Source organism: Balaenoptera acutorostrata, chromosome 12 (assembly GCF_949987535.1).
Source record: "Balaenoptera acutorostrata chromosome 12, mBalAcu1.1, whole genome shotgun sequence".
NCBI classification, from domain to species: domain Eukaryota; kingdom Metazoa; phylum Chordata; class Mammalia; order Artiodactyla; family Balaenopteridae; genus Balaenoptera; species Balaenoptera acutorostrata.
Window position 1 is genome coordinate 20,307,753 of NC_080075.1, and position 26,865 is coordinate 20,334,617.

Below are 26,865 nucleotides of genomic sequence, written 5' to 3' on the forward strand. Positions count from 1 at the left end.
TTATTAAATACCAAAATCACTTTTTTTCCAGATTTTGCTCAGATGTCAAGTTCTCACCATATCCTCTTCTGACAACTCTAAAATTGCAATCCCCTACTCCCAATCTCCCATACTGCACTACATTTTCTTTTTGCATGACACTTGCCACCTTCTAATTGTTAAATAAGTTACGTATTTATTTTGTCTATCATTTATTGTCTGTCTTCTATAATTACCATTAACTCCCCAAGGGTAGAGATCTCTGTTTGGTTTACTGATACATCTCACATGTTCAGAACAGTGTCTGGCACATAGTAGGCAGTCAATTAATATTGGCTGATTGGAATTGAAATTAGGATGATGGAAGTTTGGACTCTAGAATCATGCCTGTTACCAACTGGCAGTGTGTCGTCTCTTGGGAAAGCAATTTGCCTTATCTTTCTCAGTGGGCTTTTTCCAGAATCAAATGTATATTGAAGAAAGTGTTTTTGAAAAATCTAAATATATAAAACATAAAAATATTAAAATACCATACAAACAGTAGACATTGTTGTCAAGTACAGCTGCATATGATGCTTCATTTATTCATATGACTTCTACCTTTTTTGCAAATATCTTAACAGTATAATTCATTGGTAGAAATGAAAAATAAATTGATCATGAAATTCTCCTGACTGTCTTTGTTGTTAGGGTAAATCACCAGCTATAATAAGATACCCTGGGTGCAGTTCATGCAGCTGGCAAAGGGCCCAAAAGTAGTCAAGGAATTATTTAGACTTGGGAGAACGTAGCTCATAATTACATGATGGATTCAATATCATTATTGTCCTCACTTCCCACCCCTACTGTGTTTACTCATATAATTTTCAGTAAATATTTTATTATCCAAAGAGGAAAAGATTTTAAAAAATATATATTCCTCAAGCAGCAGTGGCAACAGCCTGAATCAGAGAACAGCAGCTGATCAGGCTAGGAAATGATATTCCCAAATGGAGCACAGGAGGCAGTGGTCAGCATAATAACCACCCTTCACCCATATCTGAGCCCTTTTAGCAAACAGGGTCTTGTGTGGTTTTTCAGCTGTTGAGAGCACATCTTCAAAAGAGGTCTTTCAGGTTGCAAGTTGAGTGCCTTGTCATGGATGTGCAAGAAATGTATGATGGGAAAAAAACAAAACATGCAATGGCTTTATGGGTTAGAAGTTAGTGATGAATCCTGGAAGAAAAAAAATATGGGCATTGGTGAATAAATTATAGCAGAGTGAAAATCTCACACAAATCTGTTTTAGGTACATAAGGAAATGGATAGAATGAAGGATACCACGAGATAGTGACTGACTATACCAGCCTGAAACAGACTTAAAAGTTTGAGGAACTTCCTTATGAAGTCAGGCTCTCTGTGTAACATACTTGGAAAGGTTGAGAATTTTTCTAATGTGTAAAAATCCCTATCAGAGAAAAAATTATTATTGATGAAAGAGACCACTGTAAAATTCATTTCTGAAATAGGCAATCATTGGCTTAAACAATGGGTGAAAATTAAAACATAAATTCTTCAAAACAGACATATAAAAGTAAATATTTCTGCCTTCCTTTTCTCATAAAGAAAGCCAATTGGTATCTTTTATGGACTGAACTGTGCCTCTGCCTTCAAATTCATATGCTGAAGCCCTAACCCTAGTATCTCAGACTCTTGTAAGACTGATGTCCTTACAAGAAGAAAGATTGGACACACAAGGGAACACCAGGGATGTGCACACACAAAGGAAAGACCATGTGAGGACACAAGGAGAAGGCGGCCGTCTGCAATCCAAGGAGAGAGGCCTCAGGAGAAACCAAACCTGCCAACACCTTGATCTTGAACTTCCAGGTCCCAGAACTATGAGAATATAAATCTCTGCTGTTTCAGCCACCCAGTCTGTGGTACTTTATGTCAGCCCTAGCAATTAATACAGTACCTATACCTTAGAATTGTTCACATTTTATCAAATAAATTTAGAATAAATGCCAGAAAAAATTGTTGCCAACTAAGTAAACAATTAGACTAAGCATTGGGAAATAAGCATTGACTTGATGGTAATTATGCGTTTCTGGACTGCCTTTGACAAGGTAATTTGGAAGCTAATGGTATTTAGTAAGCCGACTGCCATGACATTTGAAAATTTATCCATATATTAGCATTAAAAAATAATAAGGTGATTCAAAGTAATCACACAAAACATTACTTTCATCATGGCAGCCCCTTCAGTTGTTTTCTAACCAAATCTGAATTGTAAAATGTCTGGAATTCAAGTCTCTCCCCAACCCCCAAAGCCTGATGTTATAATTGGGATTTCCAAAGTGTCTTTCTTAGTGTCTGTGATCATTGTAGTTCTCTAAAAAAATGTCTATGAGTAGATTCTCACATATGTATTTAATACTACACTCCTATTTTTCCTGAGAGCATCTCATGGAGACACACTCTAGAAAATGATTTATCTTATGTCAGAACTGCACAAACTTGAAGGTCATAGGACGCACCTGGGAATATTTTTAAAATGCAGACTGAGGTCAGGGGTGTAGTCTGAGATTCTGCATTGCCAACAAGCTCCCGGGTAAGGAAGATGCTGTTGGTCCAGGGGCCACACTTTGAGCAGCGAGGTCTTGTGCTTTCTGTAATAGGTAACCACATGCCCTGGGGAGTGGTGTCTGTCCAAAGCCAGTGACAGTGACCGACGGATGATGGTATTCTTCCTGCCTTTGTGTATTGACCTCACCTTGAATGTGGCTATGTACTAGATCCACAGCACATATTTCCCCTTAACTGCTTGAAGACTATCCTGCATTCTTCCTATCTTTTCACTAAGAAATAAAGTAAGAGATCACTAGGCAGAGAAATGGGAAAGACATTCCCAGATGAGCAAATGGCAGGTGTTTAGGCTCAGAGGAAGCAAGTCTGAGATATATCAGTGCACTAAGGAAAGCTGTTAACGGCTGGAAAGTTTTGTGGGTTTTTTTTTTTTTTTTCTTAAGAAATTAATAGAAAGTCAGGTTACAAAGGTAGATTGAGATGGGGTCAATCCAAGGAATTCCAACCCCAATTTAACTCTCAACTAATAAGCATTTACTGAGCATGTGTGATGTCTGTCCTGTAGTCTCATTTAATAACTGGTCTAGAACTTTACCGGTGATTAGGGTGAACTTTAGAATCTGCCTTTCTCTTCTTTGCGCACATCTCTTCTAACGCGTTATTATCTACCTTCCCTCTTCTCTGATACCTGCTTCTGTCCTCCTTCCTCGGAGCCTTAGTTTCAGTACTGCCTTGGTTAAAAAAAAAAAAAAAAAAAAAATCAGTGAGAGAATCCTAATTAAATATTTATATTTGAACAACAGCTAAGCGTCCCCTCCTGGAAGTAGTTTCAGAATATTAAGACATTCTTTAAATAGTGAGAATTTAGGAAACATTAAAGATCACAGGGGAATAATTTGGAGACAAGGCGTTTTCACCAAATTACTTACCGGGAGAGAAACTGGTGAGTTTTGAGTAATAGCAATTTCACAGGTAATTTCAATAAAGAATGTCATTTAGTTCTTCCGTTATCTGGTCACTTTATTCAGATCAAGTAACGTGTGTTACAAATTAACCAATGAGGTATGGGGCACTGAGTGCACATAATTTAAATTTTATGATATACATGTTTATTTTATTTAAAGATTGTAGAGGAGTGTTCTCAAGTAGGGACGATTTTGTGTCCCAGTGGATTTTTGGCAATTTCTGTACCATTTTTGGTTGTCACTACTTGGGGGCAGGGTACTGCTACGGGCATCTGATGTGGACAATCCAAGGATGCTGCTAAACATTCTACAGTGTACAGGACAGCCCCCCAGAGCAAAGAATTATGAACCTAAAATGTCAATCATGAGGAGGTTGAGAAACCTTGTTGTCAAACAGTTATATTTCCTTTATTAAATACTTTGATCTTCATAATCTCTACCCATGTACCAAATTTCATTCAATGCAAGGAGATCAGCTCTTTCGAAATCCTGATCATCCACCATGTTACTCCAGCATGATAAGCAATCACTAGTACAGCTTCAAGTACACCACCATACAGCTGAGAGTGCATTGAATTTCCGCAAAATTGTAACTTTCTTTGAACAACCAAGAGTTGACTCCTTTGAAAGCTACTGTGGAAAAATAACTTATTATTATCTTAATAACTTAAGTAATTGTGCCTAGGAACTGACAAGCAACTAAAATTAAAACCTCACTCAACTTCCTTCTTCTAGGAAAACTTTTGATGAAAATAGTCATTTCATACTGAACTGAAGTTCTCCAAGATAGACTGAAGCAAAAGTAGCTTCAATGTTCTCTTTGTGGATTTATACTTGGACTTTACAGGGCAAGAAAATCACTTACACAAAATGTCATTAGTACTTTTTGACCGTGAGAAACTATTCAGAATTCTGAGGCAGCCATTTATTGATGGTATTTGAGCAAAAGCTCTTTCTCCAAAACTCTATTTAAGCAAATGAGACAAAGGATGAATTGTTTTCATTTTCAGAAAGGCAACTGTCACCCTCAAAATTCCAGGGGAAAAAAATCTAACAAAGGAAACTCATTGAATGTTAGATTTTTTTCCCCAAAAAACCCAATCAGAAATAATGGGCAATTATATAACCAGTATTTGTGGAAATGCAAGGCACTGAAACCTACAAATATATTGATTACCCATTTGAAAGGTTTCTGGTGATAGGAGGACCATGAGGAGAAATAACATGGGTTAGACAGAGCCTGTGCAGTCAGTGAAAGGGGAAAATGGTCCTCAAGGCAAAATTCAAGGGCAGAGAAACAGTAAGGGTTTAACTTACTTACAAATTAGAACCACACCAGTGGAGCAGTTAGCAGAGGCAACCAGATTCCCTGCCTCCCTGCCTGCCAGACCTTCCTCTTCCCAATTTCCTCCAACAAGAACTCTCCAGTCTTGCTTCTCCTGCTTCCCTAAGCTTCTCTTCTTGACTTGGCATCCTGAATCACAGCATCTGCCCTCTTCCTGACTGCATTTCCAGTTTCCTCTGCAAGAAACTGTCCTTAATCCCTGACTACCCCATTAAATGAGAGTTTGGCTTCCTCAACTCTGGACTTCACCTGGATGATCCACCCTCCACAGTGGGTAGTGGTGGGTCCACCTAAGTCTTTTCCCCCAATGGGTGTGAGGCAAAGATGTTAGAGGTCCTCTGATAGGGACAAACGCCTGTCTGGTGTCACATTTATAAAATGGGCACACGAAAAATATACCAATTTGAATGTAAATTGCCAGTGTGTTCTTTTAAAGCTCTGTGTAACAGAAATACTTGAAGGCCCCTACATGAAAAGACTTGACTTTTTGAGATACTTGATTATGGGGATTCAAACAGCCTCTTTAGCTGAGTGTTGCCTTGGGATAGGTCAAATCACCATCTATTTTTAGTTTGTAAAACTACTGATCCATAGGAAACTCGGCTGCCCCACTACCTTTAACAACCTCCAAGTCTTCAGGATCCATGTAGAAACTGTCATGACATTTTACAGAAAATGTGCAGCCCTATTCTTCACACAGACAGCCTGAAATGCATTTCTGCTCCTACATTACAGGCATCACCATCAAAGCATCTTGTGTTTTAAAATTAAGTTATAAACCAATCTTTTAGAAAATTTAAAATAAGAACAAAATTTTAAAAGCTGTGTGGGTGAGGGAAGATGGTGGCTCTGACGTCTTGGATCCTTTCACATAAACTTGGTAAGGGAATCATTCACTTGGGATATTTTAGAGATTCAGAAAAATATGTGTTTGTGTTTTCAGTCTTCCAAGAAAACATTTAGGAAAGATAAGTCATGGGCTCCTATTGTTTTAGCCTAAAAAATAACAACTTGTCAGTCTAAGTAAGTAACTATATTTTGGTGGCAACTGGCATTATGTGAAAATATTGACTCGATTCCCAGGCACCTTGGATGTGTGAAATTCACACTCTGTGGCAGCTCCAACCATCTAAATAGGAGCAGCTGAGGGCAACAATCTGGTTGGAAGTGGTAGTGGGGAAATTTTTGGAGGTGCATTTCTATGACAGTTTTTACTTAGATTTTATACTAAAGGTCAATTAAAACATAAATTTTTTTTTCTAAAGATGCTCATATTGTATTTGACATATGATTGAGAAAATCTTTATTCTTTAGATCAAAAAAACGTGTACACAAGTCTAATTTACAGACCCCCACACTCACACAAAATAGAGTGTCTGTGAGTGGCAGAGAATGTTTTGGAGACTGTGCTAAAGAATGCCACACTGTCTGCCACCCAGGGCACGGGTGCCATTCACAACAATTGGCTTGACCAGCAGGTACTAGTGAGCTTGCTGAAAAAGAAAAGAACATGGAAGCTCTTAAACCATATAAATAAATGATCTCAGTTAATAATTTAGTTAATATGTAGATTTTTCTGTATGGCAGGATTGACCTCTATTCTCTTTGGTTCTCACATATATAATCACCAAGGTGATTAAGACCCATTTAAGCCTGTCTTTCTGACATTGGGTCAGTCACAGATAAAAGCTACGGGAGTACAATAAATAGTGACAGGATCTATATTTTTGGTCACTTTAGGGTCTGGAACAGCTTTGCCACCAACTATACCCCAAGCTTCAGTTCCCTGTTTATGTGAGGCACAAGGGCACCAGGAAACCACTGAAGTGGCCTGTCCTTCTTGTAGTTCCCAAATTCCAGTCAACTACAAAAGCATTCTAGAACAAGACAATTATTTGGGTCTTCTCCTTTCCTAGAATCTGAAGTCAGGCAAGGTCCTTAGAATACAGAATGTCAGGGATGGACGGCACCTAAACAAAGGTGTGCCAGATGCAAAATCTGAGGGTCAGAGGATTAAAACAATTTGTTCATTCACACAGCCATAGGGGTAGATCGTTATACAGTCAACAAAATCCCAGGCATCAGGTCCAAAAGACCCAGTATTGTTTTTTAAGGTAAGGGTTCAAAGTACATATACACTGAGCCTCAGGCCAGTCATGGGGTTCTGTGAAGTTGAACTCTCTCCCCTTCTAAAGCTGATGGAGTCAAGGTCATCTGAAAACTTGTTTTTAGTTCAAAAGAGTAATATGCCAACACACCATCCCTCTCAAACTATGGCTTCAGGCTGGCTAGGGAGCTTTCTGACATAATAACGCTTACAGCTAACAAAGATTGAAAACATGAGCATCAAAGGGTTTTTTTCCCTTGACAGTTAAACATTCTTGCTCTTGAACAAACCCCATCATTTTTAATGGGGCTTAGTTTTTCATTTTTGCATCGAAAGGATGTGACCTTACAGATGTAAGGTTATACTATGCAGCGAAGTTTGTGAGTTTGCTGGGCTAAAGTATATATACCTTCAAACGGTTATAGAAAATGCAAACCATGGGGGAAAACAGACATATACATATAGAGATCAGTCACTCCCCATGTTGATGATGAAATAGTAAAACTAATTATTTAGTACAACAAAAGACCAAATATGTCTTGCTTCTCTGCAGAAGCAACACTGAATATAACCTCTAAAGCCTGATCTGGCAGCACCACAAAGACAGCTTAGAACTCAGGTGCCTTGGAATCTTTCTGATACACAACACTACTCTTCCTCAACTTTGGACAGTAGACTAAAATAACATTAAGAGAGTGCTGGCTTATGATTTTATTGTGGTGAAGGTAAACTGGTAAGAAGTGTATAAGACTAATAAATATAAATGTAAATATAAATCTTAATATATACAGAAAGAGAGGAGAGGAGAGAGAAAGAAAGAAAAAGAGAGGTGAGGGAAGGAGGAAGGAAGGGAGGGAGGGAGCATGCAGGGGCTAGCAGAGAGAACACGGACCCTAAGGCATCTGAAATCTGGCTTCATCACTCACCCATCAGCTATGATTTTGGTCAGGTTACATTTTAGTTTCCTTGGGTCTCAGTTTCTTAATCTGCAAAATTATGATATTGATGATTAAAGAACTTACTTGTTAAAAGGATTAAAAGAGATAAGGTGTGGAAAATACTATAATATCTAGCAGAGAGAACAAGCCAAGTGTTGTTATGTACCTTTCCTCTTCTCCTCAGGTATGGGCAACAAAGTTAATTGCCTTCTTTTTTCTGGAAGCTTCTTCAGAAGTGTACTTAATTCACCTATTGGGTGAATTAGGGGTAGGTCATGGTGGGATACATTTTTATCCAGATGCCAGCAAAGCAAATTTTCATGGAAATTAATAGTCCTTCTTTCATCTAAAAAAGACTTGATTTCATAATATGGCCCTGCACTTTGCATTTTGATTATGCTGGACAGATTGAAATGCAACCTGTAAGTATTTACATTATGTGCACAGTTAACTCAAGCAATGTAGTAGATTTTTGATATGAAATATTTAGTACTCTTAGAATCCACTATTTGTAACCAACCTCAAAAGTCCATGGCACTTAGTAATTTTAAGAGATATGGACCATGCAGGCCGTGCAGATGAAGATTCGTGAAGCTAGTGGGTGAGCCCAATAGCAGTACCAAAAAGCAGCTTGGATGATCTACTCCACTAGCGGGGACAGGAATTCTTCTGCAGTAATATGTGCTATTCCCCGGGATGTGTGCAGCAAGTATAGCTCTTCTCTGAAATGTGATTTGAGAGATATGGAACTTAATCCCTGTACAACAGGAACCACAGAAACAGCTAACATATTCCAGCAATTACTTTGGGATCAGGCACTGTACTAAATACTTAGATGAAGGATCGGACACTAGGCTACATGTACCCCTTGGACAAGAGCTTTGGGGCAGTGAGGCACAGTGGTTGACAGCTTGGTCTCTGGAGTTTGGGACACTTGGGTTTGTGTGTGAATTCTGCCTCTTTATATTTGTGTGACATTGGGCAATAAATTGTGATATTTAACTTCTTGAAATCTCAGTTTTCGTATCTATAAAATGGAGTCAAAAGGAGTGACTACTTCATAAGGTTGCCAAAAGCATTAAAAAAGATAATAAAGAGCTTAAAAAGAACCCTAGCCCTATATTCAAATAGTTATTAACAGCCTAGGGTAAATCCTTGAACTTTTCTGAAAGCTTTATTGCATGTTATAGGAAAAATTACAAAATATGGTAGAGTTTAGGAATTAGGGAATTTGGGGAGGAGGGGTATTAGAATATATACTTCTTAAAGGATAGAAAAAAAACTGACAAGTTTAACATGCACTTGACCTGAACAGCATAGCTCTTCATAAAATATTATGATTTACAGATTTCTTATGACTCAATTACTTGAGAAATTCCAACAATTCATTTCCAGTTCAAATATGTTAACTGGATTGGGGAGGCAGCATGGAGGAAAAGATGAGAATGTCCAGGTCCATCCATATAGTTTTGGTTTTTTTGTTTCTTGTTTTAATTTTTATTTTATATTGGAGTATAGTTGATTAACAATGTTGTGTTAGTTTCAGGTGTACAGCAAAGTGATTCAGTTATTCATATAAGTGTATCTATTCTTTTTCAGATTCTTTCCCCATTTAGGTTATTATAGAATATTGAGCAGAATTCCCTGTGCTATACAGTAGGTCCTTCTTGGTTATTGATTTTAAATATAGCAGTGTGTACATGTCAATCCCAAACTCCCAATCTATCCCTCCCCCTACCCTTCCCCCCGGTAACCATAAATTCATTCTCTAAGTCCGTGAGTCTGTTTCTGCTTTGTAAATAAGTTCATTTGTATCATTTTTTAAAGATTCCGCATATAAGCGATATCATATGTTATTTGTCTTTCTCTGTCTGACTTACTTCACTTAGTATGATAATCTCCAGGTCCATCCATGTTGCTACAAATGACATTATTTCCTTCTTTTTAATGGCTGAGTAATTTTTGATGCAGCTTTTCTAGATTTTCTTTTTGGTGCATGATTTGAATCAAGACCCTGGAATTGACAAAGTTCTATTATATTTATTTCAACCCAAGACATTTGTGTAAGGTTTACAGGATCGCATCTAACAAACAGCTGCAGCTAGAGCCAATCAAGAAACAGTCTCAGGGAGAAGGTTGTATTTTTTTAGAGTTCCAAGTGATTTCACCACTGGAGCAGGTCAAGACGGAGCCACCCCAGACTTTTCTCGGTCTCCTATCCTAACATCCAATATGTTGGCCCCAAAATCCAACCACTTCCTCCCATTCCACTGTCTCTATTCTGGTAATAGTACTAATCCCTTGCTGGACCACTGGAACATCCTTTTATCTATTCTCCTGTCTTCTCCTTTTGTCACTCCATGGTATATTTTCCATATAGCTGCAGATTGACTCTTTCAAAATGGAAGTCTGATCATATTGTGCCTTTATTCAAGACCTTCCATCCATTCAAATATCAGAGTAAAATACAAAATCTCTGCACCCAGCCCTCAATTTCGTCTCTGGAATTTTTCCTCTCACTCTCAGCTGCAGTCACATTGGTCTGCAGTGTGGTCTCTTTGTTCTTTATCAAACATGCCAAGCACATTGTTGCCGTGGGGGTCTCTTCCCTTTCTGGTCCACAATCTGGAATGTTCCTCACTTCCTTCAGGTCACTGCTTAATAGTGGTCTTTTGAGATGAGGCTTTTCCAACCACACATGCCCTCCATCATTCTCTATCTATCTCCCTCTACCTCTACACTGCTTTAATTTGCTCTACAGCACAGAGTCCCACCTTACATATTATACATTTATCTCACTATTTGTCTTTCCCAACAGAATGTACTCCCCATGAGAGCAGGAAGTGTATCTGTTTGGTTCACAGTTATATTGCCAACAACTGTCAGCACATGGTAACCACCCAGTAAACATTTGTGGCTGAATGAATCTTCTGTGCAAGTGGAGGGACTGATTGAGAAAAGCAATTTACTCAAGGCTGAAACTAAGGCAGTCTGTGCTTCCCTGATGATCGCATTCGTGATTTTGAATATGAGGGTTTGTCCCTTACTTTCAAACCTTGCATTTTCTAACAGACGTAGCTTCCTACCCAGCATGCGGTGCTGCTACCAGAAGTAATCAAGTCAACAGGATGAAGCAGAGAATCGAGATTCCCTTGTGTAGCTCGTCAATGATATGGCCTCAGTGACATACTTCAGTTTGGCAGAGAGAACCAGCTCCCTCTCTCACATCCTCTGTAACCAAGAATAAGGGCAACTGCACACTTATGAGGCAGATGCAGGGACAAAATGACAGTGAAGTTAGAGGAATTAACTCAGGAGCATCCTGACAGAGTTAGTTCAGTGTTCAGTCTCCACACAGCAAGGCCTTTCTACTCAGGAGAAATGGAAGTTCTCCACTTTAGTTCTTTTCAGATTCACAATTCCTCCTGGGTAGTACATTAGAGAATTAAATAAGCACAATGACTGTTTATTGATCCAAGAGGTACCTGTTTAGGGTCTTGCAGCTGTGTTGGTAATACCCCTGGCTGCACATGTTACTTCATTCATTCTTTAGGCAGCATCTGTTTATCGAATACCTGCTCTATACTAGGCACTCAGCTATCTGCTGGGGTAGTTAGAAATCAATTAGACATGGTCCTTTTCCTAAAGAAATTGATAATTTAGCAGAAGAAACAGCATACAGATGTAGAGCTGGATGTGTGCAAACCAAAAGTAAATAGGGTTCTCATCACAAGAAAAAAATTTGGCTTTCTGTTTCTTTAATTGTGTATCTATATGAGATGATTGATGTTCACTTAACTTATTGTGATAATCACTTCAGGAAGTATGTATATTAAATCATTATGCTGTGCACCTTAAGCTTATACAGTGCTGTATGTCAATTATATCTGAATAAAACAGGAAGAAAAAAACCAAAAACATGTACACAGTGCTGTATGTAAATTATATCTCAATAAAGCTGGGAAAAAGATTTTTTAAAACTTTGAGATAATAAATATTTGTTGTTGTTGTTTTTTGAAGTAAATAGGGTTCCATGAGAGTGAAAACACAAGGAACTGAACCCACTTAGGGATGTAATGTCTTCACTGAAAGCTTAACAATTAGAAATAAGAGGAAGGGGTACAATGGGGAGCCTGTCAGGAAAGGAACAACATAAGCACAGACCCAGGGTGGAGGGGGCATATCACTTTCAACAAATGGAAGGTGGCCTGAGTGGCCAAAGCTGTGTAGGAAGTGGGAGAGGACAGGAAGATGAACCTGGAGGCTGAAGAGAGGGCCAGGTCGTGCAGGCCTTGCACACTTCCATGAAATGTTGGTCTTTAACCTGAGAACAAGAGGAGATCACTGAATGGTCTCAGGTAGGGAAATTGCACAGTCTGATTTGCATTTTCAGAAGTTCACTCTGGCTGCTGTGTGCAGAAGGGATGAAGGAGGACCAGGCAGAGGAGAATGTCCTGTTGGGAGGGCATTGCATTTCCCCAGACGACAGAGTATGCATCTTGCACTGGGGCTTTTATGGTAGAGATGGGGGAGTAGAAAGAAGAGCAGGCAGATTCACTGAAAGCAAAGCAATGGAAGAAATGTTCCAATCTGGAGATTCTGAAAACAGCTGTATTGATTTTGCATCTCATTTTCCAGATTCGCTTTTACTACTTTGCTGCAATGCATATTTTGCGCCCACTTTACATCCACTCCACCCCTACTGAGACCACATTACTTTGGTACTGAGTTGCCATAATTTGCATTGCATTTCTCCAGAAGGCTTGGGAATGAGGTACAGCAGGTGTGCTCTGATCAGCTCTGCACACCCTCAGAGTCGGTCCCACCCTGAAGCCCTGTGCTCACCCTCAGAGGAGATGAGTTAGCTGGATTCTGGAGATGAGGAAAAATGACTAAAATTTTTAAAAATTTAGTTCTATTGGTGCTATTTCCTATAGTGGCTGATACTATAGTTCACAAAGTATCACTGTTGACCTCTTAAATTCTCTAAATCAACAAACTCTGGTGCAAATTTACCTAGTCTATATTAAATGTTACAAACACGGTGGGGAAAAAACCTTAAAATTTCACTTGTTAAGGCAATTATGAAACTTCAAATTATTTTTTTCCTATTCATGTTTTTGCAAATATTTTATTTTCACTTAAACTATCTTGGTTGAAGATTTTCTAAAAACTATAACATTATACAATAGGTTTGATACCTTCCATTTACTTCATCGCATTAATCTCTGAATAGCAAATACCAAACTGGTAGAAAATGGCACACAAATATAAGAAAAAAACCCATAAAAATAGGTGGAACACTGAATATAAAATAATGAAACTCTATAGTCAAAGGACTAAAACTGCCATCATTAATTTATAGATTGATAATTCATGTATTCATGCACTCTTCATTCAAAATTATCTGATATATAATTCCTATATGATTTACATTAATGACAATTTAGAGATCCATTAGAGGTTCCCAAACGGGGATCAAATGTGTTCTGGAAGGATTGTGAGGTTGTGTTTGGTGGAAGCAGACCCTTGAAGTGAAGGAATTGTAGGAAGTGGGCAAGGTGCAGAGATTTCAATTTAGTCAGAACTGGTTGTATTGATTATATATTTATTTGAGGTATGGTATTCCATTGAATAAAGAAATCTCTGACTAAAAATATTAACAACAACCAAAAACACCCCACAGATTTATCTAAACCAGCTCTCTCAAGGATTTCCACTTCCAACCATGAAGGAGAAGCCAGTAAGAGACCCACTTTCCTGCTGAGAACAACTAGAAATTCAGAATAAAAATAATTTCCTTGAAAGTATGGGACAGCAGCCAAAGGAGTTAAAACTTAGACTAGATCAAAAAGAGATGCTTGTTGAGGGGGACCCAATTTTCTGCATTTCACTTTTCCTCCCAGGGATTTGCTAATACTTAGTATAGAAAGAGAAACTGAGATGCCAGGTAGAAGGTAGCTGCTGAGAGGAAGATAATTCTTTAGAGTTTTCAGCAATCTCATAGGGCCGGGGAGGCAAAAACTGGAGTCCAGGACAGCCAAGGGAGCAAAGGCTAGGAGCTAAAGTCCCATAGAGAAGGGAGATTCAAAGACTGGCCCTTTACTGCAAGTTTTCTTCCACAGTTTTTGTCTATTGTTACAATAGCAACAGTCAAGAAGCACATTGAAGGCATACAAAAAGCAAATCATGATGATGGGAAAACAAAAATTGGAGTAAATGCTTCACAGATGAGGCGGGATACTAAATAATACATCTGATTCTCTGTTGGCATCTGGGAAGACAATTCCATAGGACTAGGGAAAATGAAAGGTAGACTAGACCTCAGAAAGACTATATACTATCCTCAATTCAATTCACTTGACTGAATTGAGATGGTTTGCCTCTCTGCTGCCCTTCAGATGACAGGATGAATTCTCCCTGGATAGAGAAAACATTATCTAGACTGCTAGGGTCCGAATGTTTGTATCCCCCCAGTATTCATACATTGAAATCCTAATGCCTGGTGGGATGGTATTAGGAGGTGAGGTCTTGGGAGCTTCGTAGGTCATGAAAGTGGAATCTTTATGAATGAGATTACTGTTCTTATTTTTTAACTTTTTATTTTATATTGGAGTATAGCCGATTAACAATGTTGTGATAGCTTCGTAGGTCATGAAAGTGGAATCTTTATGAATGAGATTACTGTTCTTATTTTTTAACTTTTTATTTTATATTGGAGCATAGCCGATTAACAATGTTGTGATAGCTTCAAGTGCACAGCAAAACAACCCTGACATACATACGTACGTATCCACTCTCCCCCAAACTCCCCTCCCACCCAGGCTGCCACATAACATTGAGGAGAGTTCCCTGTGTTATACAGTAGGTCCTTGTTGGTTATCCATTTTAAATACAGCAGTGTGTACATGTCAATCCCAAACTCCCTAACTATCCCTTCCCCCTACCCTTCCCCACTGGTAACTAACATAAGTTCGTTCTCTAAGTCTGTGAGTCTGTTTCTCTTTTGTAAATAAGTTCATTTATATCATTTCTTTTTAGATTCTGCATATAAGCAATATCATACAATATTTCTCTTTCTCTGTCTGACTTACTTCACTCAGTATGACAATCTCCAGGTTCATCCATGTTGCTGCAAATGGCATTATTTCACTCTTTTTAATGGCTGAGTAATATTCCATTTTATATATATATATATATATATATATATATATATATATATATATATATATATATATATATATATACACACACCACATCTTCTTTATCCATTCATCTGTCGATGGACATTTAGGTTGCTTCCATGTCTTGGCTACTGTAAACAGTGTTGCAATGAACATTAGGGTACATGTATCCTTTCAGACCATGTTTTTCTCCAGATAGTGTATAAAAGGGACCCCACAGAGCTCCCTCTCCCCTTCCGCCATGTGAGAGCACAGTGAGAAGTTGCCAGCTATGAACCAGGAAGAGGACCTTCACCAAAACACATTTATTCTGGGGCCTTGATCTTGGACTTCCCGGCCTCCAGAACTGTGAGAAATATATTTCTGGTTTTACAGGCCATCGAGTTTGCAGTACTTTGTTACAGCAGCCTGAATAGATGAAGACACAGACCCTCTATATCTTTTCATAAGCATGTTTACCATTCAATCAAAAATTACCCAGTGTACTAAAAATAAATAATAATCAAGATAAAATCAAATAATAAAAACAGTCACCATAATAAAGTCTCCGTTTTGAAAGCCTCATAAGGCTCCATAATCGCTTATTTAAACAAGTACAAATTCAACTAAATGAAACATGGCACATTCCAGTCATCGGGTAAACATCAGAGGTGAATTATAATTAGGAGTCTTAACTCCATTTTGAATATTTGACTGCTGACAGTGTTTAAGTCTCACTCTTCTCCCTTTCCCTCTTGCTCCACAACTGGGCAAACTGATAGGAAAACCCACCTTTTTTTTTGATGCCAGTAGGGAAATTTGAAGAAACATTCAAGATCCAGCCCCTCCATGGAAATATTGGCTCCAGCCCCACAGCCTGATAAAGACCAAAAGCACTTGTTCTTCTCTTCGCTGAAGCCACTGTGGACTGGCTTGGGCACCTGCTCTGCTCTCCCTAGAAAGTCCCATTATGTGAGTAATAGAGCTGTTCATACCCTCTTGGTGGCTGCTGTTGCATCATCAGTCTTGAAATCCAAGCTGATTTCGGGGGGCAGGGAAAGTTGCCTTCTGTGGGGCAACCACAAAACGGAAACAAAATTGATCCAAATATTGGAGTTCTTTGACTTGGATTTTAAAAATAACTCTGATTAATATATTTTGTAAAGAAGATGACCTGACAATGAATTATACCACAGAACTGGAATCACTTTTAAAAAAAATGAATCAACTAGAAATTCTTAAATAAAAATTGAACTCAGTAGATCAGTTTTAAGCATATTGGACACAGATGAGTGAACTTAAAATTAGGTCAGTAGAAAATAACCAGACGTAAGTATAGCTTAGGAAGAAACTTATAGTCTTAAATGCACATATTATTAAAATAAGAAGGGCTAAAAATCAATGGTATGATTATCCATTTCAAAAAGTTAGAAAAAGAACAGTAAGTTATACCAGAAGAAAGCAGAAAAAAGAAATACAAAGATTGGAGCATAAATAAAATTTAAAGAAAAACAAAATCTACAAAGCTGAAAGCCGTGTTTTAGAAAAGATTATTAAATTGATCAAACTCTTATAAAACTAATCAATTAAAAAAAAGAGAAGACACCAATTAGCCATATGAGGAATGAAAGAAAGAGTAGTGCAAATTCTCACACATTAAAAAAAAAATTAGAAGACATGGGCAATTTTATGCAGAAAACTTACAAAATTAAATCAAAATAAATTCCTAGAATACAACTTACCAAAGTTGACCCAAAAAGAAATAGAAAACTTAAATAGTCTTAGGTTTTAAAAAAATTAATCTGTACTTTTAAAAATCTCCCTCAAATAAATACCCAGGCTCAAACTGCTATACCAGTGAATTCCTCCAAATATTTAAAAAATATATAATGCCAGTCTTACACATTCATTCACTTCCAGAAAACAGAAAGATGGAATAATTTCTTACTCATTTTTTGAGGGAAAGCATAATTTTGATACCTCTGAAGGAGAGTAAAGGAGACAAAAATCATACAACTGTCTCAAAATGTGCAGAAATTTTGTTTGATATAATTTTATACGTATTCATGATTTTTAAAAATCTTAGTGAAGGAATAACAGAAGACAACTAAATTAATCTACTGAAAGTATCTGCAAGAAATCTAGAACAATCAATATAATTAGTGGTAAAATATTTAAATTTTATCACTGTGATCTAAAAGTAACAGAAGTATCTATTACCACAATATCGATCTGAACGTCTGGCTAGTGCAATAATGCAAGGAATAAACAAGATACAAGGATTGGAAAAAAAAGAAATACAACTGTCCTAATTTTCAGACAATATGATTGTGTATACAGAAAATCCTAAAGGCTACAGTCAAAATTTGGCATTAGTAAGTGAATTTATCAAGTTAATGGATATGAAAATCAATATATCAACCAAATTTTTCGTATTATAGACACAGAAACTAAGGCCCAGAAAAGTGCCCAAGTCCATACAGAAACTTTCAAAATGGAAAAATGGTGACTCTCAGCCCAGCACTCAAGTTTTCTTACATGTATGCATCAGCAATGAAGCACTTCTTTGAAGTACATAAGCTACAGAAATGTTTTCAATTCCTGTTCACCTCTAATCAAACAGAGGCCAGTGCATACCCTAGCCATGGCACCTCCTGGGCGTCAAGAAATTCTAAAATGCTACTGCAGTGACCACACAGGGGGAAGGAAAGGAACAACTAAGAGAAGCAAATCAGCAGTGGTCTGAAATGTGGAGTCTGAATGACATGAAGCTGCTGCTTCTGGCACAAGTTGTGGATCAAGGATCACCCAGAGTGGCTGGATTCCCCTTCAGTGAAACCTACAGATGGGATGAGGGGAAATGGTGGGTGTGTCCAGGGTCTATCACAGGAGAAGGGAGAAAGAGTAGACGAGTGGGCTACTTGGTCCTGGCCTCACATTTACACAGGGCATCAAGTTTAAACTTCAAACATCATCTACAAATGAGGTTACACACAGAATTACAGAAAGACACTGCCAGGACTGAAAGTAGGAGATGTTTATCATATAATTTTGAAGTCATGTCCTTTTCTTCATCCTTAATGCCTATGACACTATGAATTAACATTCTCTATAAATTCTGCAGTTATCATGTAAATACTGTGATTATATATATGGGATGATGTATCTGTAGGTTAATATTATTATTTATTACATATAAATATTTTAAACTTTTGTAGCACTCATTCAGCATTATTTCTTTCCTCCTCTTCCTCTCTGTATCCTTCTACCCCTTTTTCTTCTTTTTTACCTGCTCTTTCTCAAAATAACAGAAGGGGCCAGAACTTCCAAGGCAACCTTGGAAAGACTCTGGATTCTTCAATGGCCAATTTGGAGCTTGGAATTTGTGTGTGGAATGTGAAGACTAATGGGGTGCTTGCCCCATCCGTGGGGACAGAGCCAGAAAGACTGTCTTGATATTATAAGTATGACCCTATCTTTAGCTCTAGTCTGGTGTCACCTCAAGACACTGGAGCTATGGTAGGAAGTTCAAGGGTTTTATTTTAGTAGTTTCAGCTTTTGCATGTTCAGCTTGCCGACTGCTGTCATGGGTGATAGCTCAGCCTGTGTTCTAGAGGAGCAGGGGCCTCCTCTAGGCTTGATGTAGGACTTCCTGCAGGCTGAGTGTTCAGCCCCAGAAGCGACAGCAGTGCTGGATTAACCAAAGAGTGAACCAAGCACATGCTTAGGGCACGATTAAATTGGAGCACAACCCCATCACTCACTGCAAGAAAAATGGAGAGCATTTCATATTTGATGAACTTATTCAGAATTTAATTTCGCCATCCAAAGAAAACAAAAAGTAACTTATTTAATTTTTAGCTGCATTTAAGTTGTCTGCAGTTTTGGGTAATTTTATTTTATTTTTGAGTTACAGTGGGGCTATACCAGAGTTTTTGTTGCCATTTTTGCTGTTGTTTCTAAGTACTCAGACCCTGAAAAAGTTTTAACCTGGCTCTGATAACCATTCCCTAAATTTGCCAGGACCCTTACCCTCCTTGACTCTTTTTCTCTATCACACACATTTCCTGTTCAACATCTCTCTTTTCTATGTAGCCCCACATCACTCAATCCAACCTTTGTCAAGTTGTTGGTTTTCAGTTCCTAGATTTAGGCAGTCTGGTTATCATTTCACTTTTATTTTGTTTCCCTTGAACAACATTTTTCTCAAAATCACACAGCACAATTTTGTATTTATAAAGCAACTCCCACAGATGTCTCTAACACAGAGAATATACTTAGGACCTGAACTTACACTCCTACTACTGCCCCAAGATCCTTCACCAGGAGTTCAGACATCTCTTATAGGGAGAGGGGATTGATTTTTACATGTTCATAATGTGGCCAGCTAATCCAGGCTTAAGTGGGTGGAGTGGAGATGGGGACAAAAAGGGAACAGTGTTTAAATCCCCTTTTGGCAATTTTAATTCTATTCCCTCTAATCAAACCTGGTCTTCAGCACTTTGGAGGGTCCTTTCTATTGCTCCTGTTTCAGCCTCTGCTTATTGTTCAGGAAAATTAGCAGACATGTTTCAGAACACGTTTAGAATTGTCTAATAGAGGAGAGATTACTGAAAACCTGTTTCCTTTGCAAGGGATGGAGTCAACAGAAGATAAAAGAAAGATCCAGGAAAACCATAGAAGGACGGCCTGTTGAAATTCCAAGAGACATATGTAGAGATTAAACCTACTGATAAATTCTAGTCTTGGGCCTCTCTTGACTTACCTCCACCAGCTTGTTGGCATGCTCGCGGAAAACCTGGGCGTATTCCTTCACTTCCTTCTCATTCCCACTTTTTGCAGCCTCAATGAGAACTAGCAAAGGGACGTTGGTTTCCAAGAAAGAATCAGATATGTGATCCATCACTGCTTTCCGAAGCTACAGTGAAAACAAAAACAGAAACACACACAATTAAGGAACAGAGGAATTGTCTATTTGAGTGTATTACTCGTTTAGCCATATGAATTATATCACTGCCTGGAAATAGTTTTTCTAAAGTCCCAGTTCTCATTGTCCACAGGCATAATGTTCCAACACTCTTTTTAATCTTGCTGGTGCTTATCACATCAAAGGAAGGCAAAGAGATATGACCAATGAATGATTCTGAATTAACTGTATCGCAGGTCAACTTGAAAGTTGACCTACGCATGGCCTGTAGCTCAATACATTATAGGTTCTCCTTATCAAAGTTCTGCTCTCATCCTTCATTGGCCAAATGTCTCCCTTCAGGTTTTGAATCTTGATTCAGCTCAAAAACTTGGGCTCTTTAGAAAAAGGAGAAATCTAGGCACCATTCAACAGGTGGGGAGAACTTTAGGTGAACTGGGTCTTGAAGCCACCCTAAAACCTTACCACTCTGTAGTCTCCTACCCTTTATAGATCCATTGTTTGTATTTAATGGAAGTGGAAACATGAAACATCTAATGATATCAAAAATGTGTCTGCCCAGGTGCCATGATGATATAGTTGCTGTGCTCCAGAAAGAAGTACTGACAATTATTCTTCAGGGTAAGTTAGAATAAACATACCCACATTTCTAACAGTGCATAATTACACATCATTCCCACATTGTTAAAATGGAAAGCAGGGCAGCTGCGTGAAAATGAAATGAAACTGTACTGAACAATTACCTTAGTGCTGCTTTGTTCATAACTGTCAGAATGTATACAGGGAGAAAACACCCCAAATACAAATAAATACGAGAGAAGATGATAAACAATGTGTATATTTTCCAAACAAATATTCCTATTTAGGAGTATTCAGGCAAATCTTTTGATAAGGTGATACACATACACATTTATCATTGGTCAGAGGAGAATTTTGCACAAATCTCTGTTCCTTTTTGCACTAATTGCCATAAAGTATGCATGTGTGTATGTGTAGCTTAGTTTTGGTTTAACTCTGGATTGAGTTGGATATTTCACCATATAAAATATAACAAAGCCTATGGAAAATTAACATTAATTAGTTCCTCATTTAGCAAGGTGTGTTAAATTTCTGCTTGGGAATAATGTTTTTATTGGCAAGCTCATATATTCTGGGTATATATGATGTGCCAGACAACTAAGGTTAACCAAGATCTTTACATATTACATTACTTAATCCTCACAACAATACTATGAGATAGGGACCAGTCTTATGCCAGTTTTTCGAATGAAGAAAACAGGACTTGGAAAAGTTAAATAACTTGCCTGCCATCATAAGGTGGCAAGTAGTAGAAGCCACTATGAAAATCTCTGAAGGGGACAGTGCAGTGGACACTTGAAACTGACCTGGCTTGGCTCTCTTCCAGGACAGAGACCCTCATGAAGGAGAAACTACTGGGAGTGAAATCAAAATTGAACTGGTTGGGGAAAATAGAGATAAAAGAAAGGGAAAGTCCAGTTAAAGTGGGGGCAATTGTCAGAGCCAGGCTATCTCACCAGTCAAGCCACTGTGTTGTTTTTTTTTTTTTTTTTTAATCTTAAAATGTTTATTTTGGTAAAATATATATAGCATAAAGTTTTCCATTTTAACCATTTTTAAGTGTACAATTCAGTGTCATTAATTAGCTTCACATTAGCTTTTGTGTGATTTTACAAATGTAATTTTAAATGAATTAAGTTAATATGGATTGGTTATGTTCTTGGTCATATGAACACATGTAAGAACATTTAAAATTATGTTGTGCAACCAACACCACCATATAGTTCCAAAATATTTCCATCACCCCAAATAGAAATTGTATAAACATTAAGCAAAAATTCCCCATGCTTCCTTCCTCCCAGCCCCTGATAAATATACTCTCTGTCTCTATGAATTTGCCTATTCTAGATCATTCATATAAGTGAAATCATACAGTATTTGTCATTTTGTGTCTAAGACACTGTTCTTTTAAATGTTACACAAAAGTAACAGGAGTGAGAGTTCTGTGAAGCTAGAAGAGCTATTTGCTCTTCTAGCCTCTGTCTAAACCTTAGGGAAGATTGAGTTCACATAAAAATGAGCAACTTGAAATTATCAAGGTCAAAACACATAAAATTATTATAAGAAAAATATATTATCTCTACACAAACGGAAAGCATGCCAGAAAAATATGCCTGTAAAACAAATTAGAACTGTAATCTATTTCAAACATTTTAAAATACACTAAAAATTGATGCAAAATATGAAAGAACATAAATTAGAAAAAGAAGAAATCATAGGATGAGGTCATGAAACTCAGAAAATAATTCTAAATAAAAGAAAAATCATTTGAAGGTTAAACAAGAATGAATAAACACAATAGCAAATGCCTCAAGAGAAATAAAAAGAGAAAAGAAGGAAAAATTTTTACCCAAAATAAATTTTTTAAAAAGAGATTTAAAAAATTTGAGAAAAGGTGACAAATATTGAAGATAAGCAAAGAAAATTCAATTTATGGCTACTAGAGGTCCCTAAAGAAGAGAATCAAAGCAAGAAAACAGAAAGAATACTAAGTACTCTAATTCATGAAAGTTTTCCTCAATAAATATATATATATAATTTTCAATTAAAGTGTTATTATATAAATATAATCACTTACATATTTATTTTATATAATTATTAAAAAATATATAAATTATATTCTATATACATTCAATGCAGAAATATATATTCTATATAGAAATATATATTATATATACATAAACTATTTTCTGAAAAAGCATATCATGTACTTGAAAAGAGTGACCTACACTATCAACCAAGAAAACTGGATTCTAAAGAAAAAAGGGGCAAATCCTTATGTACTTAGGCAAATAGAGCATGTGACTTATAAAGGAAAGAAAATCAGATGATCACCAGACTTTTCAACAGCAAAGATTTTGCCAGAAGAAAATGAAATACTATATTTAAGATACTCAAGGGAAGAAAATGTTAGCTAAGAATTTTATAACCAGCAAAACTGACTTTCAAGGATATAAACCACAGACCAAATTTGATCAACATGCAAGAACTCAGAAAATATTGTTCCTATGAGACTTAGGGAATCTGTTAGAGAACGAACTTTACCCGGCAAAATAATTAGAAAAACATCAACATAATATCTACAAAAACATAACATAAGTACTGGCAGTGAGCATTCAATATATACATGTTTATAGAACTAAGAATATAGGATAGTCAAATGGGAAAGAGTATAATATAAAATGGATGTATGCTCTGGCAATGAAGAGGTAAAAATGAAAAGAGAAAGGGGATAAGATCTTTTTGTGAAAAGATTTTAACTATCTTATGTAATTTTAATTATAATGGTAGTATGAAGATTGCTATTCTAACACTATTGTGTTTCAAGGTAAAATAAAGCAAACAGTTATGAAAGTTTATTTCACATCTCCTGTGTTCTTGCTAACCAGAGTGTTGGTGTGGAAGAAAGACGATGTAATATAGAAGAGGTTAAGGAAAAACACTATAATCCTAGATCTGAATTAGAAATATCAGTATGAACTCATGAGATTTTAAAGTGAAAACATACACACACACACACACACACACACACACACACGTACAATTTTCAAGTTCTGTCCAATGAAAAGGTCTAAGAATAATGGCCAGCCCAGTAGCAATGAACATCTTGAAATACAATTTTCCCCTAAAACAAACTAGGACTTCTTAGGGAAATGGTTGATTCTAATTTCTTTGAGGCTAGAAATATACAAATAGCCTGAAATATCTTATTATACCAGACAGCAAAAAGAGATCAAAGACTACCAGGGTCATGTAAAAATAACTCAGGAGGCTCCCACTTGGCCAAAGACTAGACAATTTAAACATCACAAAGAATAAAAATTCCAGTGGCTTGAAACACATCAAATATGTTTAAATGAGTTTATAATGACTAAAAAGTAATAATAATTAATTGGTCACCTTCAGAGGATGACAAAGAACCAATTCATTTACCTTGGAAGAATCAAGAATACATCTTGCCTTTCCTACATGAACTGAGATTCTTTGTAAGGAGGAAAATGTCTGTCTATAAATTTAGTCCACTTAATAAATGAAGACAAAATGATAGAAAATCACCATTTTGCAACCTTTAATGAATTACAACATCAGACAATGAACAATAGTGGTTGAAAACATCACAAAAAAGATACAATTTAAGAATTGTGAATCACTATATTGTACACCTGTAACTTATATAATATTGTATATCAACTATACTTCAATTTAAAAAAAGAGAGAGAGAACCAGACATTATGTGCCTTCTGATGAAACAGCACAATCCCAAGTATGGTGATGCCAAAGGGATCAAACCTGAACATGGTAGAAGCTCTGGATCCCCTTGGTGACTTACACAAAATATAGAAGACAGAATAACATATGGGACTGCATCACACATATCTATTCAGCTAAATGTAAACTCTGGAAAACTTACAGTACAAACCATCTGGGTTCCCCAACAGATAGATTATAAGCAAAAGAAAGGGATGGAAGGGATTGTAACAGATTAAGAGACTAAAAAATAAATCCGAAAACATGGGCATACCTAAACTATATCATCTGAAGATGCATATCAGAGTGGTAAAACCACAAAGGAATACAAGGAAGTGAGCATTCTCAAAGTCAGGATAATGTTGCTTTTTGAGGGAGGCAGGAAATATACAAAGGAGTTTCTACGGAGGCTGGCAAAGTCTATTTCTTGACCTGGATAGTGGTTACAACAGTGTTTGCATAATGATAATGCTTATTGTGTGTGGATTTCTATATCTATGCTTTATTTTATAATTTAAAATTTCAGAAAGAAAGAAACATTTCTCATGCACACTTTTCCAATTTTATCTAGATGGAATACAGACATGACCCCAAGGTGACCTGGGAAGCCATGAATTGAAGATGGTGTACAACCCCTGTTCCCCCCAATCAACCTACACCTGAATGCATGGAGGAGAGCTTCCCAGTGTTCTGTCACTGGCCCAGTATTGTTACATGATTAAGAATGCAATTCTATTTTTTAGGAGCTGTTGCACATTTTGAAGTTTATTAGTTATAGTAGTTGGTTTGTTCTAACTTAACTAGAACACGTTGAAACAGATCTCTTTTTTTTCCTGCCAATTCTGTCTTCTTTCAGTCTGCCTTTCCTTCCCTTGATTCTTCCTAGTTAAAAGGTGGGCCCCAGGCCAGTATCATTGCCATTTCCTGGGAGTTTGTTACAAAAGCAAGCCTCAGGCCCATCCCAGACCTCCATTTCAATCAGAATTTGCATTTTAATAAAAAGCCCAGGTGATTCCTATGCACAATAAAGTTTGAAAAGCACTGCCCTAGAAGACCTATTGTATCAGTTAAGTTCTTAGTTGCAAGCATTAGAAACTGATTTTGGAAGGTTTAAGCAGAAAAGCTCTCCTGTTAGTTGAAAGAAAGAACAGAATTCAAAAAGGTTAGGACGGGGTTTCCCTGGTGGCGCAGTGGTTAAGAATCCACCTGCCAGTGCAGGGGACACAGGTTCGAGTCCTGGTCCAGAAAGATCCCACATGTCATGGAGCAACTAAATCCATGCGCCACAACTACTGAGCCTGCGTTCTAGAGCCTGTGAGCCACAACTAGTGAGCCCATGCGCCACAACTACTGAATTCCACGTGCCTAGAGCCCATGCACCACAACAAGAGAAGCCACCACAATGAGAAGTCTGCACACCACAACGAAGAGTAGACCCCGCTTGCCACAACTAGAGAAAGCCCGCACGCAGCAACAAAGACCCAACATAGCCAAAAATAAAATTAAAAAATAAATACATTTATTTAAAAAAACTGTTAGGACACTGTGTCTTTATGTCATTAGCTTCTGATGAAAAGTCTTAGGCAAATGAACCTGATTTTTATCTGAGTGAAATACAGACCCAAACTCTGGGTCATGTGTAAACATCTAGTTGCAAGGGTGAAGGAGGAAGGTGTTGGGAGGAAAGCATTTTGTAAAAACAAATGTTCTGGCCATTTTAACTTCTTATATACCAAAATTCATATAATGAGGAATTCCCCAAACATAGGAAGGGAATTCAGATGCTGACTCAAAACCAAAAAATGGCCAATAAAGAATAGATCTGGTAGAACAATAATTCAGGTACTCAAGCATGGGTGGAAGGTGGAAAAAATAAATACATTTATAGGAAGTAATTAAAGGTGAAGGGTTGTCTGTAAGGAACAATATCAGAAACTATGGTCTGGGACAGGAATGACAAGTATACTACCACATTTCCTTTCTATGCCTACACCAGACATGACTAATCAATCACAGTGTTCTTTTATTCTGAGCTCAAATACCATTTCATAATCTTTCTTAGGACAGTGTTCCAGACACCTAATGCCAATAAATCCTATTTCTTCTGCAGAAGGAAAGCTTTCTTTCTTTGCTGAATCTTACCTGCAATTTAAGTGTTTTTACATGCCAACCTTTAGGTGGAATTGTCTCCAAGCATGACAATCCAGTGCCATCTTGATTTTCAGAAATAAGAGTTAACACCCAAATCTAGGCTGGGCTCATGATATTTAACAAGTGGTTGATTGTTTTAACATGTCTTGTCATTTAGACAGATGTTTAGAAAAATCTTGTTAAGAATAATAGTATTCACTTCACTACAATGATGTAAGATAACACCAATCAAGGTCAAATTCAGGGTAGAGGGTGATTTTAAATGGGCTCAAAACTTTGAACCTTAAATCTTTCCATGGATACAGCTGCTCTGGGCTCTTCACAATCACTGACATATTTTACCATATTTCCTTAAGCTTTGGGGTGTAATTGTTATTAAAAATGAAAAATCAAAAC

General features: G+C 37.2%; 1 protein-coding gene across 4 annotated transcripts in view; it reads right to left on the reverse strand.

Moving 5' to 3' along the window:
• Positions 1 to 26,865, reverse strand: part of CTNNA2 (catenin alpha 2) — a 1,204,911-nt gene that overhangs the window by 213,941 nt on the left and 964,105 nt on the right. For all 4 annotated transcript variants that reach the window (XM_007193016.2, XM_057558785.1, XM_007193017.2 and 1 more), the window contains exon 9: positions 19,831 to 19,983. In XM_007193016.2, the coding sequence (XP_007193078.1) occupies positions 19,831 to 19,983 (153 nt within the window). The remainder of the gene's footprint in view (positions 1 to 19,830; positions 19,984 to 26,865) is intronic.